The sequence below is a fragment of the Anas platyrhynchos genome, chromosome 1 (genome assembly GCF_047663525.1).
Source record: "Anas platyrhynchos isolate ZD024472 breed Pekin duck chromosome 1, IASCAAS_PekinDuck_T2T, whole genome shotgun sequence".
NCBI classification, from domain to species: domain Eukaryota; kingdom Metazoa; phylum Chordata; class Aves; order Anseriformes; family Anatidae; genus Anas; species Anas platyrhynchos.
The window spans coordinates 115,781,539-115,794,032 of NC_092587.1; the positions used below are offsets into that span (position 1 = coordinate 115,781,539).

General features: G+C 39.2%; 1 protein-coding gene across 1 annotated transcript in view; it reads left to right on the forward strand.

Annotated features, from left to right (window-relative positions):
• PHEX (phosphate regulating endopeptidase X-linked) overlaps positions 1 to 12,494 on the forward strand; it is a 102,661-nt gene that overhangs the window by 20,784 nt on the left and 69,383 nt on the right. The window contains exons 4-9 of the mRNA XM_038169196.2: positions 94 to 180; positions 1,172 to 1,398; positions 4,338 to 4,406; positions 7,110 to 7,226; positions 10,105 to 10,188; positions 10,478 to 10,623. Of these exons, the coding sequence (XP_038025124.2) occupies positions 94 to 180; positions 1,172 to 1,398; positions 4,338 to 4,406; positions 7,110 to 7,226; positions 10,105 to 10,188; positions 10,478 to 10,623 (730 nt within the window). The remainder of the gene's footprint in view (positions 1 to 93; positions 181 to 1,171; positions 1,399 to 4,337; positions 4,407 to 7,109; positions 7,227 to 10,104; positions 10,189 to 10,477; positions 10,624 to 12,494) is intronic.

Below are 12,494 nucleotides of genomic sequence, written 5' to 3' on the forward strand. Positions count from 1 at the left end.
CTAAGTGCTATGACTGAAGCAAATGTTGAGACGGGCAAACAGATCATACCCACAGTTTCCAAGGTATTGAAAAAATGTCATTTCTTTTTTCAGCATTACTTGAGAAACCAATCAGCAAAAGACAGGACAGTGAAGCTGTACAGAAGGCCAAGACCCTTTATGCATCCTGTATGAATGAGAGTAAGTGGTCTGATTTTCGGACACCGATGTGTTAGCCATGTTTATAAAGCCAGGCTTTTTTTCTGCTCTCCACTGGACTCCATGAAGCTTTGTGCAGACTCACAGGTTTTGCTGTTTTGCATTCAGCCTGAATGCAGAGGGTCCTCTGCTTGTTCCTGAAGTCAAGGCAGTGGTACATCAAGGCACAAGGAGACATTTTTACAAAGACCTTTGTTCATCAGGGCTCTGTGGAAGGATCCTTATGTGTGCAAAAGGATGCAAGAACCTTGCCAAGGGGTGCAGGAGTAATGCCTGGTATATCAGAGGACACTGATGAAATTCTAACACACTTTTGAGAGTCTGCTCAGCACCCTCCAGCTTTCTCTAAATCCCTGTGATCAAAACACTTCCACAGGGCAGGATTCAGGCAGCCCTGAGCTCTGCAACTGTGAGTTAGCTGGGTGCCAAGTGGGCTTAGAGAGGAAGGCCTGCAACCACTTTTGGGCAGTGCTTTCCTTGAGCTTGTCACTTTCTGTAGGGTTGATGTGCACTAGCTAGGACACAGCACAAACTTTATGCAACTGGATGAGTGAAAGATGGGTTGGGAGGGAGTGGAGTTTGTCCATCAATGTGCTCTTTGTCCTTCTCACTCTCCTTCAGACATGATTTCCTGGGGCAGGCTCAGCAGTTTGGGCAGCTGCCCTGCAGCCGCAGTGCCCAGCTGCTGACCCCTCTGGCTTTGATTGCGGGCAGTCTATGAAAATATACTTAATTCCAGCCCTTTGCCTTTTAGAAAAGACACTGATATGCCTCTATTTTAACTTGATTCATATAAACTGGTGTAGGACTGCTGGGCCTCTGTGTTCACAGGCAGAACAGAGGTGCTGGGGTTCAGCAGTGCCTTTTTCCTGCCTAGGAATCGATCAGCACTGATAAATCCTTGCATCTCCCATGGCTGCTGCTGGATTTGAATCATCTGGAATGTAACAGTTGTCATACTTTGACATTTCAGATAAAATCGAAAAAGCCGATGTGAAACCACTGCTAAGCATACTGAGGCACTCCCCTTTCCGCTGGCCTGTGCTGGAATCCAACATTGGACCTGAGGGGCTGTGGTCAGAGAGGAGGTTTAGCTTAGTCCAGACTCTGGCAACTCTTCGTGGTCAATACAGTAACTCTGTCTTCATCCGTTTATACGTGGCTGCTGATGACAAAATCTCCAACCGGTACATCCTGAAGGTACAGATATCTATTAGGTTACTCTGCATGGCATTTTGTGATCTCATTTTTTAAATAAAAGTGGTGGATATCTTGTCCAGGGGGTGCTCCGGGTGCTGCTTAGAACACTATCAGTTGTATGAAGAATGGTTTTTGTCTGTGAAGATGAGGAATGATGAATTGGTCACAGATATTTTGAACTTGAGATATTTTTCTTGAGGTGGAAACATATTATCTTGTGCTTCTTACAAGCTTCTTAAGCAGCACCTTACAAGAAAAAATGTATCCCAAACACTTCTAAACTTAAAATGAAGAATAAACATTTACTGAAATTCTTTTGTTTTGAACCAAAGCATAAAGTTCAGTAACAATGCATGACATTACACAACAGTTTAGATAAGTGAGAAGGAAAAAACCAACCAACCAACCAAATAAATAAATAAGTAAAATTGCCTAGCTGTAGTCTGACAAAACTCAAGAGAGAATTGTAATGGTTACTGTGAGATGTCATCATAGCAAGATTGAGTGCCTGGGCCAAATGTGTTATTGTTGTTTAGGAAGTAGAGATGAGTAACCAGAGTAGGCCAGCTCTCCACTGCTATGAGAATGTAATTTATGAAGGCAAGAGAGAAGGAACAAGAAAGAAAGCTATGACACCATTCATCACAGCAAAATAATATTTATGGTCCTTACATTGCTGGCATCCTGGCTAGCTGTAAGGATGCTTTCAAGAATACATTGTATTTGGGTCTTGGATGAGAGTTGGACAGAAAAAATTTCAGTGGTTCTGAAGTGAATGTTGATTCTGAATCAGCTCTTTGGAATGTCATTTGACTGAGGTATTTGACTGGTACAAAATTCAGCAGTAACTTTCCCTGTCTCTAGGGAGTTTTCCTGAATGGTCAAGGCAGTAGCAGATCAGGAGTTCAAGTATTAAGGATGTCATTCTGCTAAGATTCTGTTTGGATCCTGTCAAAATTGCTTTGGCTTGACTTTCTTTTAAAAGAACTGAAATGGTAGAATAAAAAGAGGAAACATTTAGCTATCTCCTGTCATACTCCTACCATAATCTCTTAGGCCAAGTCACCTGTCAGTGGGGGTTTTGGATACATCTATATTGCTGATCCCTTGGAAATGAATTGTACCTAGTAGTATCTTTACTCAGTATGCTTAGTGGCACATATAAATTAGGTATCTAAATAGCTGAAGCACTACATCCTATGAATAACATATTACTCCTTGGGGGATTCTGTTGTTAATTTGATTAAGAACTTGATCTGCCGAATGCATCAGCCAGTATTCTACTTTGTCAATGTTTTAACAAATTCCCAGGAGTGTGGCTGTACCAAAGAGTATTTCAATCTGCTCATGAAAATAGCTCTATTGCAAAATTCTTTGTTCAGCATTGCAAAATCATAAATAGATTGGGAAAAAAAGGAGAAGCTCCAAATTAAACTTTGTTCAGCATTCAATATAATTATTTTTTTTTTGGCCAAAAAATGTTAGTTAACTTTTCTGTTTCTGCTTCATATTTGTGCTTTCTTAGTTTCAATAGATTATCAAATCTGACTCTTAAGCCAGGAAAATTTGTCTGAGCACTTAAAGCAACAGTCACATAACTGAAATAGACTGATATCTACTATATATAGTGATTTATTTTTTTTCTTCAATATGCAGAAAAAAGATGATACTGGTTTTCAAAGAATTAGAATTTCACTGAACATCACAGGTACTCTGCTTTCAGTGGAGGATTTGTTTTATTATAGTTTTGATATATTTTAGATCTTGAGAAAATCACCCATTAGAGGACAAGATGATGTTTATTCATCCATTTGAGATTCTATTTGCATTTACGTAGGTCAGTTTTATACATGTAGAAAATGTGAAATATATATGCTGTAGGATTTAAAGTAAAAAGGGCTTGTGTAAAGTAGTATGACTAGGTACAATCTCTCTTCATTTCTTATCTTCTCAAAACAAATACGACATCAAAATAATAATCTTAGAATGACAAAACTGTTTTTTGTTGGTTTTGTTTTTCCATTCTTTCCATTCCCATGAGTATCTTATGAAGAGTTCAGAAACTGGATGAATTATGTTTTCAGATTTGGCTTCTATATCCTAATTTGTTTTGATCACATTGAAATGTTTTGTGAAATCTCAGCTTCCAGTAGTGATTTTAAGAATATTGTTTGACTGTGAATTTTGCCTAATTAAGGACTTGAAACATTATGCAAACACTCCCATGTAGTCATTTCATTCAAAAGACAAAGTGCAGATCTCATTGAAGTTTCAAGACTGGTTTAAAAATTTCTTGTGCATGCATGCGTGCACGCAACGATTTCTGTGGCTGGAATCCAGCTGTACCTCTATTCAAAAAGCCAAATACTCATTACAGCACTCAGTAATGGTCTAGAGTGAAGCTCAAATGCACAACCATGTTTTTTGTCAAAGTAGGCTAATGATGCTTTCCAGGCACACAGCAGTGGACATGTTCCAGTAGCTAATGGACATTTGTTCCACACACTAGACTAGTATGTCCAAAGTTGACTCTTTTGCCCCTGAAATATGTACAGCATGAATCACTGTCAGCATGAGTGTTTGATCCTGTAGACCCACTCTTTTTGCATTACCCTACTTGCTAAAGGAGCCATAAACACTTAAGTCGTGGTAGATGATACTTTGCTGTAGTAGATAGCTCAAATATTGCAGGGGACATCTGAGGCTTTCCAGATCACACTAATGTGAATTTAGTAACGTCTGTCAGCATTTTTCTGTTATTTATTTTTTAATTATGTGGAACTCAGGCTGGTCTTCAGCAATGTATTATGTATTAGGTATTTACATACACCTACTGTAATTGCCAGAAAAACATGAACTCTTTCAAGGTTGCTAATATGGCTATCTTTGAATTCTGATGAATTTAATTATTTAATGCCTTTTCTTGTTATTTTTAACAGCTAGATCAAGCGAGCCTCTCTCTTTCATCTCGAGAGGATTACCTAGAAAACACCACAGAAGCTAAATCTGTAAGTAGCATTAACTGAAACTCAAAATGTCAATTTTTTCCCTCAGTTTTTGTCATTGTGGATTTTGCTCTGTCGAGCTCCAAACTGAGAAAAAATAGTGGTTTGTTTGAATTTAGATTTGTCAAGATATTTCCTATCAGAAAACACCACCACCACAGATACTCGCAAAGTTTCTCCAGTGAAGACTTCAATGAGATTTGGGGTCCCCCTTGCTTTTCTTCCACCTTGGAAGGGACCTCTGGAGACATTTCAACTGAGTAGTGTCTGACTGTCATCTTTACTCCTCCCATCAGATACCTATACACATAGATATGATCTCCCTTAGCTTTCTCTTGTCCAGGCTGAGCAGTCCCAGTTCTCTCAGCCTCTTGTATGGCAGATGCTGTGGGCCCTCTATCAGCTTTGTTGCCATGTGCTGGACCCAATCCAGTACAGCCATGTCTGTCTTGTACTGGCTAACTCAGGACTGGGCCCAGCACTTAAATGTGGCCTCGCCAGCACTGAGTAGAGGGTAAGTTTCACCTCCTTTAACCTGTTGACAGAAATCTGCCTAATACAGCACAGAATACTGTTAGCCTTCTTTGCTGCAAGGACACATTGCTGGCTCATGTTCATCTTGGTGTCCACCAGGACTTCCTGAGCTTTTCATAAAAACTGCTTCCTAGTCAGCTGGCCACCAGCCTGTGTTTGTGCTTGGAGTTATTTCTCACCCTATGCAGGACTTGGCATTTCCCCTTGTAGAGCTTCATTAGATTCCTGTTGGCCCATTTCTCCAGCCTAACAAGGTCCCTCTGAGTGGCAACATAACCATATGATGCATCAGAAAAACCTTCTCACCCTCCTCCTCCAGTCTCTTACCGTCTGCAAACATGCTGAAGGTGCACTTGCTAGAAGACCATGTGTCTCAGCAAGAGGCTGCATGCACTGCCTGCAGTTTGAGACTTGTAGATCTGTGTCCTCCTTATGAGGCACCATCTGGGTCCAGGAGTCCAGCAAAAAGTCAGTTACACCAGCAGTGTCTGGGAACCATGTCCTAAGGCATGTGACCACCGTATTTAAGGATGGGTATGTCAGACAAAGTTCACTCACCTCTTCCTTGTGAACCGGTGCATCTCTTGGTTGCTTCTGGGAGTTGTGCTTTAAGGAGCTTGGCTCTTGTATAGGCCTCTCTGTGGTGTGGACTAAAAGGGTGCTTGACCCTCCCTAATCAGGGGTCAGGTAGAAGAAGGTCTGCAGGCACACTGCATTCAAGGACAGTTGGCAGTATTCATTAGCAGCTGATACAGCTACCCTCGCCTTAGCCTTCACCTGACCTGGTGGCAACAGGAGTCCCCCAATCCATGGCAGGGGAGGCCCCAGGATTTCCCAGACCATGGACAAAGTGACTAGAAGCTCAAGACTGTCTCAGTAAAGTGGAACTTCAATACTATTGCATTGGTGAGCTGCCCTTCAGGCCAGCCTCTTGGGTTGAATTAGGCCTGAAGGCTGAGCTCATTTCAAGCTCCTTTACAGATGACTATCATAAAAGTAACCTGAATTTATTAAATACAGGGAACAAGAGTTCCTCAGTGCATCTCAGTGATTCATTAACTCTTCTTCTCCCTCTCTTCATGATTTCTCGGCACTCTGCTGCAGCTTATCAACAAGTTTTCTTGACGTTTTTCTGTGGACAGCAGTCATGAACTGGTAAGGTTTGCCATATGTATCGATATTTGACAATGGCAACATCTCTTTTACCCTCCTTTGATGAAAGCCTGTGGGCAGCATCTGACATGTGCAGCTGAAAGCTCACAGAAAACAAGAACTTGGATTGTCATAGACAAATCGCTTATGATTAAGGTCTTAGAGTTTTGCTTCCCTTTTAAGTTCAGTGAGAAGGTAGTGAGTTTTTTTAGCCACATCCATCTGTCTAGATGATGCCAGGAACCAAATAACTCTATTTATTCAAAGATTAAAGGTGGTGATGTATTGGGAAATGTTTTTTCTTTTGGAGGACTATGGGCCAGCAGGAGTTGATGAAGAGGAATCTGATCCCTCTCAAACCTCTTAAAGATGATGCTTGGAGAGAGGTAGCACAAAAATCACTACAGTATCATTATATACAGTGATTTGTGCTAACATTTGTGTATACACACTAGACTAAAATGTGCTTTTTTAGGATAGCTGGGGAGAGCAGAGCACTGTAGTGGGAATATGTGTTGCAGTGTTGTGGCAGAAATAGAGGATAGAGGTCAGTGGAGTGTCTATTTATCTCCCAGTACTCTCAGCCCCTAAGCTTGCACTTGCCTATAAGCTCTTCTTCAGTCCTGTTCTTATTACTGTATGAGACTGCAAAAAAATATTTGTGTACACACATACACACTGTCTAATCCCATCATAAGATTTGTAAGTATTTTTGATCTAATCCAGAAGTGTCTTTTGCATTTCCTGAGATTTACACAGAGATCCAGAGTTGTGTACCACAGCAGGTATCTTAGTCTCTCATGCACAGTATGTTTAGCGTGTTATTTCCTCTCTTCAATGAAAGTGGTCACTCAAGGTAAGGAAATTATAACTTTGGTTGCAAGGGCATGAAAGTACAAAGTATTCCGCTCCCTTCCCTGCTATAGCTGGACATTTTGTGACCTACTGCTGCAGCTGTATTGAAGTGCAAATCCACTGATAACTTCATTCCACCCCCCCCCCCCCCCTTTTTTTTTTCAGTACCGAGATGCCTTTTTGCAGTTCATGGTTGACACAGCAGTGCTTCTGGGTGCAAATGTTTCACGAGCCGAGTCTGATATGAAGTCAGTTCTAAAGCTGGAAGTTAAAATAGCTGAGGTGGGTAATTTTATGTGGCATTTAATATAGCTTTAAAAAAAAAGTGCAGTCCTGTTTCAAAATGGAAAGTCATTATATCAACCTTAGCAATAATGTTTATTGGAAGGAGAAAGAAAGGAGAAGAACTTGAAGAAAAATGAGTGAACAGTCTTCCTGCCTTAGTAAATTGTTAAATAGAATATTTTATTCTCAGGGGCAGGTTAAATAAAAAAAGAAAAACAAACAATCAAATAAAACCTTTAGCCAATTGCCCTTGGTCCTTTAAATTAATAATATTTCTTGTTTGAACTTGGGCAGAATTTAAGTCCCTGTTGTACAGCTGTGTTGTGAATACATTGCCATGTATTCAAGGAGCAGACTGGGTCATTCTCTGAGGAAGTCTAAGAGCAGCACAAGAGTGAGTTAGGATAGTGGCACTTTGTGGTTAATGAATGGGTGGGTGGCCATAGCAGTGCCACAGTAAGTTCCCGAGATACTTTCTTGGGGCGCCCTGGGAGAAGGGACAAGAAACTCCATGAGTTTTCTTTTATGGGACCAATTGGACTTAGCAAAACTAAGCAGATTTAAATCTAGCACTCGGATCTGATTGATTTAGTTGGTGACATTTTTGCCCCCCACCCCCCTCACCTCCCCACCCCCTGTGGAGTTTGGTTTAGACTTTAGGACTCTTGCAGGCTGAAGAAACATTTCTGCTTCCCTATATCTCCTTTACTGTGGCTGCTGCAGGAATCCTTCTCCTGGGAGCTTCAAGTTCACTAACATTTCTGCTTTTTCTAAAGCTAGAGAGAAGAGTTTTCTTCAGTGTTGGGAAACCAGCAAAAGTTAGAGGTATAGGCTTGACACTGATTTACAGAACTTCCAGCAGAACTGAGGATTTCTTCATATCACTGTAGAAAAGAAACTCTCTCTCCCACTGTCCTCTGCAAAATGCAGCTTCTGCTGTTAATAGAGAAGCCTCTTTCTCAGAAGAGGTGGCAGTAGAAAATGATTTTTCCCTGGGTACTACTACTGGTGTCTACACCAGGAGGAAAGGCAATGATATGTCTTATTGGTGTGTGTGTGTCTGTGTGCAGAACTGAGAGCCATCCAAACAACAGTAAATCAGTGTTTCCATGTCTCAGCTGAAAGCAGAGATGAAATTTTGTTAAATCTCTAAATAAAAGCCAATATTCTGTTTCAATTACCTAGCCTGGTTGTAATAATGAGCAGATACTTCATTGCGATCCAGTGGACTTGAGAAACAGGAACTGTTTGTTCTGTTTATTGGTGATGTGATAAGATGCATTGCTACTTCTGGTAGTTCTAATGTTTTATTTGGCAAGTGTCTTAGAGAGCTTTAATCCACAAACAGGATATGTGAAGTTGCTGTATAAGATGACATGGATCATGTAATAGCCTTCAGGATTAGTAATGCATGCTTTTATGCAACAAACCATGTTTGCTCACAGTCACCTAATATTCCTTTAGTATGAATAATTCCCTAAAATATATTCGGATATTAGGAACAAGTCCAGGGACGTGGATTGTTACATGATCCCTATTGAGCACAATTAATCACATAAACATTTTACCATGATTTTGAAGGAGGTAGTCCTGTTTGTCACTTTGGTTTTTACAATATCCCATGTTCCTCTATACTCTTTTTTTTTTTTTAGTGAACATACATAACAAAGAATTTGTGTGTTCAGGAATAGAGACAACTAGAATAAAGGGAAAATATATTGGATTTAGGGAGGAATGGTATGCTTCAAGAGATCTTGTTGTGTAAAAGGAAGTTTTTGAGTAGATCTGAACTACTGGAGGAAGAGGAAAAATTTTGAGAAGGGAGCAAATGGGTTCAAGGAGAGTTTAAAGATTTGTCAGATAAAAGAAATGTGCAGAAAGGGAGAAGAAAGTCATTTTTTTTTTCCTGTATGGCTTGAGCAACAGTAAAACCACAGACATTTACTGTATAATTTTGGTTGGAGAACTTCCAGCTGTCTGGTTAGTCTGGCATCAATCTCTGTCCTGTTTAAATTCTGCAGAAAAAAAGCCTGTTGTACAGGATTTACCTTAGAGTGGGGCTGAAATTGACATCAGGAATTCTTGTTTCTCCTGAACAGTGACAAAATATTAAACTTTATCTTGTGCTTGGCTTGTTTCTCTGTTAAGATACCAGGCTGCCATCTTGGAATCTGATCATCTCTTCTCAATTATAAAAGGACTTGCTTTGTATTTAGTATTTCTTCTGCTACATCCTTGGATTTTATACTGCAGAGGATCCTGAGGTCTGGCTCCTGTGGTCAATTAGATGAGAGATTGGTTTGGTGAATGATTTAGCTCATGTCTGGCCTATATGCTAAGGTTTTCTGCTATGGAAATCAGGACACTTGGTAAAATGGGGAGAAACTGGTGTGTGTCTGGCTTTTCTCTCAGATGGAATCAGGCCATAGCAGGGCACATGTTCAAATCCAAGAGATGAGATATGCTTCCAGCATACCCATCTCAGATTTGACCTTTTAAACAGTTTGGACTGGCTTATTTCTAAGATGATAGGATAAATAAGTATTAAATGTCTAGGTATGCTTTTGCCTCTTATGAATCCACACACGTTTCTTATAAAAAGAACACAAATTGGTTTGCTTTGTTCAAAGAAGACATGCAGCTCATAAAATTTCCCCATAATGAGTTAAGCCGACAACGAACCATATTCCAACTCTCCTAGGTAATGCCATCCTCAGAAAGGGAAGTTAATGACATGAACAATTGCAAAAGGGGTGGTGAGATACTTCTGCACAGAGATTATGCTGTACAGTAGTGATATAACAACACATCCTTTGAAGATGAACCTGGTTTTCACCTTTTTTTTTTTTTTAATTATTATTTTTTTTTCCCCCAGATCATGATTCCATATGAAAATCAAACAAGCGAGGTGATGTACAATAAAATGAACATATCGGAGCTTAGTGCCATGATTCCACAGGTTGGTTGTGGAAAAATACAAAACTACTGTTTTAATTTCTGACCTATATGATTAAAAAAATCTTCTAGTGTGGAAAGACAGCATGTTAAAGGAATATTATTAAGAATGTTTGTATGTTCTTTTAAACACAATTATGCAAGGTATGAAAACATGTAAAGACAAACTGCAATAGTTTCTAAATTTTTAATAAGTAAAGCTTTGAAACCATTAATCTCAAAGGTGCAAGTTAGTTAATGAATCATCTTCCTTGATAAACTGCTTTAAACAGCCTTCTTTTTTTTCATTTCAGTTTGACTGGCTGGGATACATCAAGAAAGTGATTGACACCAGACTCTACCCTGAGCTCAAAGACATAGGTCCTTCAGAAAAAGTGATTGTCCGTGTTCCCCAGTACTTCAAAGATTTATTCAGGATACTTGAAAATGAAAGGAAAAAGTAAGGATGGTTTCACTTATATTTATGATGGGGCATTGAATGCCGGGCTTTTCCTCAGATTTTCAAGTGCTTCAGAGGTTCTTGGAATCATGTCTCTGGGCAAAAGATCTCCTTGGTTTTGTCCGAAGGAAGATATAGTATTACTTTGAGTGCAGCAGAAAAAAAATAGTTTCAAGCACCTTTTTACTCAAAACACATGTTGCAGTAAAGTTCAGCAGATCCTTTGCAGATCCGTTCAGCCTCTCTAACCTGTATGGGGTCTTGTATCTTGTGAAATCATTTATACCTCTAGAAAAATGCAGGCAGCTCACAATGGATGTTCTCTGCATAGGGAAGCAAGACAGGTTCAGGCAATGTGAGGAATAAAGGGTATGTGAAGATGATGTTCTGTTTTGAAGCATTTTTGTTGATAACATCTAAGTTGTTTCTGTGATAATTTGCTCTCACTCTCCACTCAGATGTGTTGCTGAACTTTTAAAAACCAACACAAAACCATTGCCAGGCTCTCATCTCTAAAAATAATTCCTAGTTGATTGTACAGTATGGCCACAACCAAATGTGCATTTCAGAAAAAAAAAAAAAGAATAATTTGGAAGCATTGTTCTTATATCGCTGCTCTGTGCCTCCAATGACAGAATGGTTATGTTAATTCATAGTAACAGTACCTGTAAAAGTAATAAGAAGATCAAACAATAAGAAACATGAAGATGATCATTTTTTTCTGCCTACAGATTGTCAAACATTCTTACTTTATATAATTCAGACAAATATCATTAGTGAACCATGAATTTTAATACGCTGAAGAAAGTCTTCTAAATGGTTTGGGTTGTCCATTACACTTACACGCAAATGTAACTACTAGACAGTAAATACCTGGATGCTTTTTTCATTAGGATTTTAATTTAATTTCAAGAAAAAAACATCTATGAGTGTTACAGAAGTTAAACCAGTGCGTGTATCATGGGGGAGAGAGGCTGGACTAGTGACCAGAAAGAACTTCAATGCCCATCTTCAGCGAAGTTCAAAACCAGCTTCCTGATTGCCAAAGGTTGAGGGGACAGGCAAAAGCAGTCTTTGATTTCTAATATATTCAGGCTGTTAATCTTACAGCTGATAATGGTTTATGCGAGCCAACACTATAAGTGTTTTCTGCTCAGTTTCTCTAAGTTTTCCCTAAGAAAAATTGCATCATAAAATGTTAGAAATGTCAAATACAGTGTTAAACTCAACCCAAGAAGATTTCAACAAATTTTTATTCATAAAATCCATCCAAAGAGTCACCGCGTAATAACAAAGTTTATGTTTATCTATTAGGTAATAATATTCATTATCTAAAATGTCATAGTTTGCTCCAGAAGCAACTTTGTTATCTGGTCTGAGAAAATCAGAAATCACCTTAATGCAAACTGCTAAAACCAAGATGTTAACATTTTCCTGTGCAGGAAAATCCAAAAGCTTAACAAGGATATTTTCTTATGGGTAATCTCATTTGTCATTCTCCATATGATGTTTAAAAGGTTAAATTAATTCAAAAAACATGATTTATTTTTTTTTAATAGTAAATATTTCCATGGATCAGTTTCCTACTAAAGCATTCAAAACATTTGACTTGCATCAGTGATTAAAATGTGAGTTAACTTCTGATTATTTCAGGAGAGTCAGTGTCATTGGGAAAGACAAGCACTTTCTCTGAGTTCATATTCTCTTCAGTTACCAACCTGCAGGCATGGGTGTTATTCAAACATGGCACAAAATGAAGGTTCATGCCCCAGTGATCTGGCAAACTACTTGGTGAAATTTCTTTCAGGTGAAGGGAAGAATGGAGTGAAAATTAAGCCTGGCTACAAAACAATTCTTAGTGATGGAGGTGA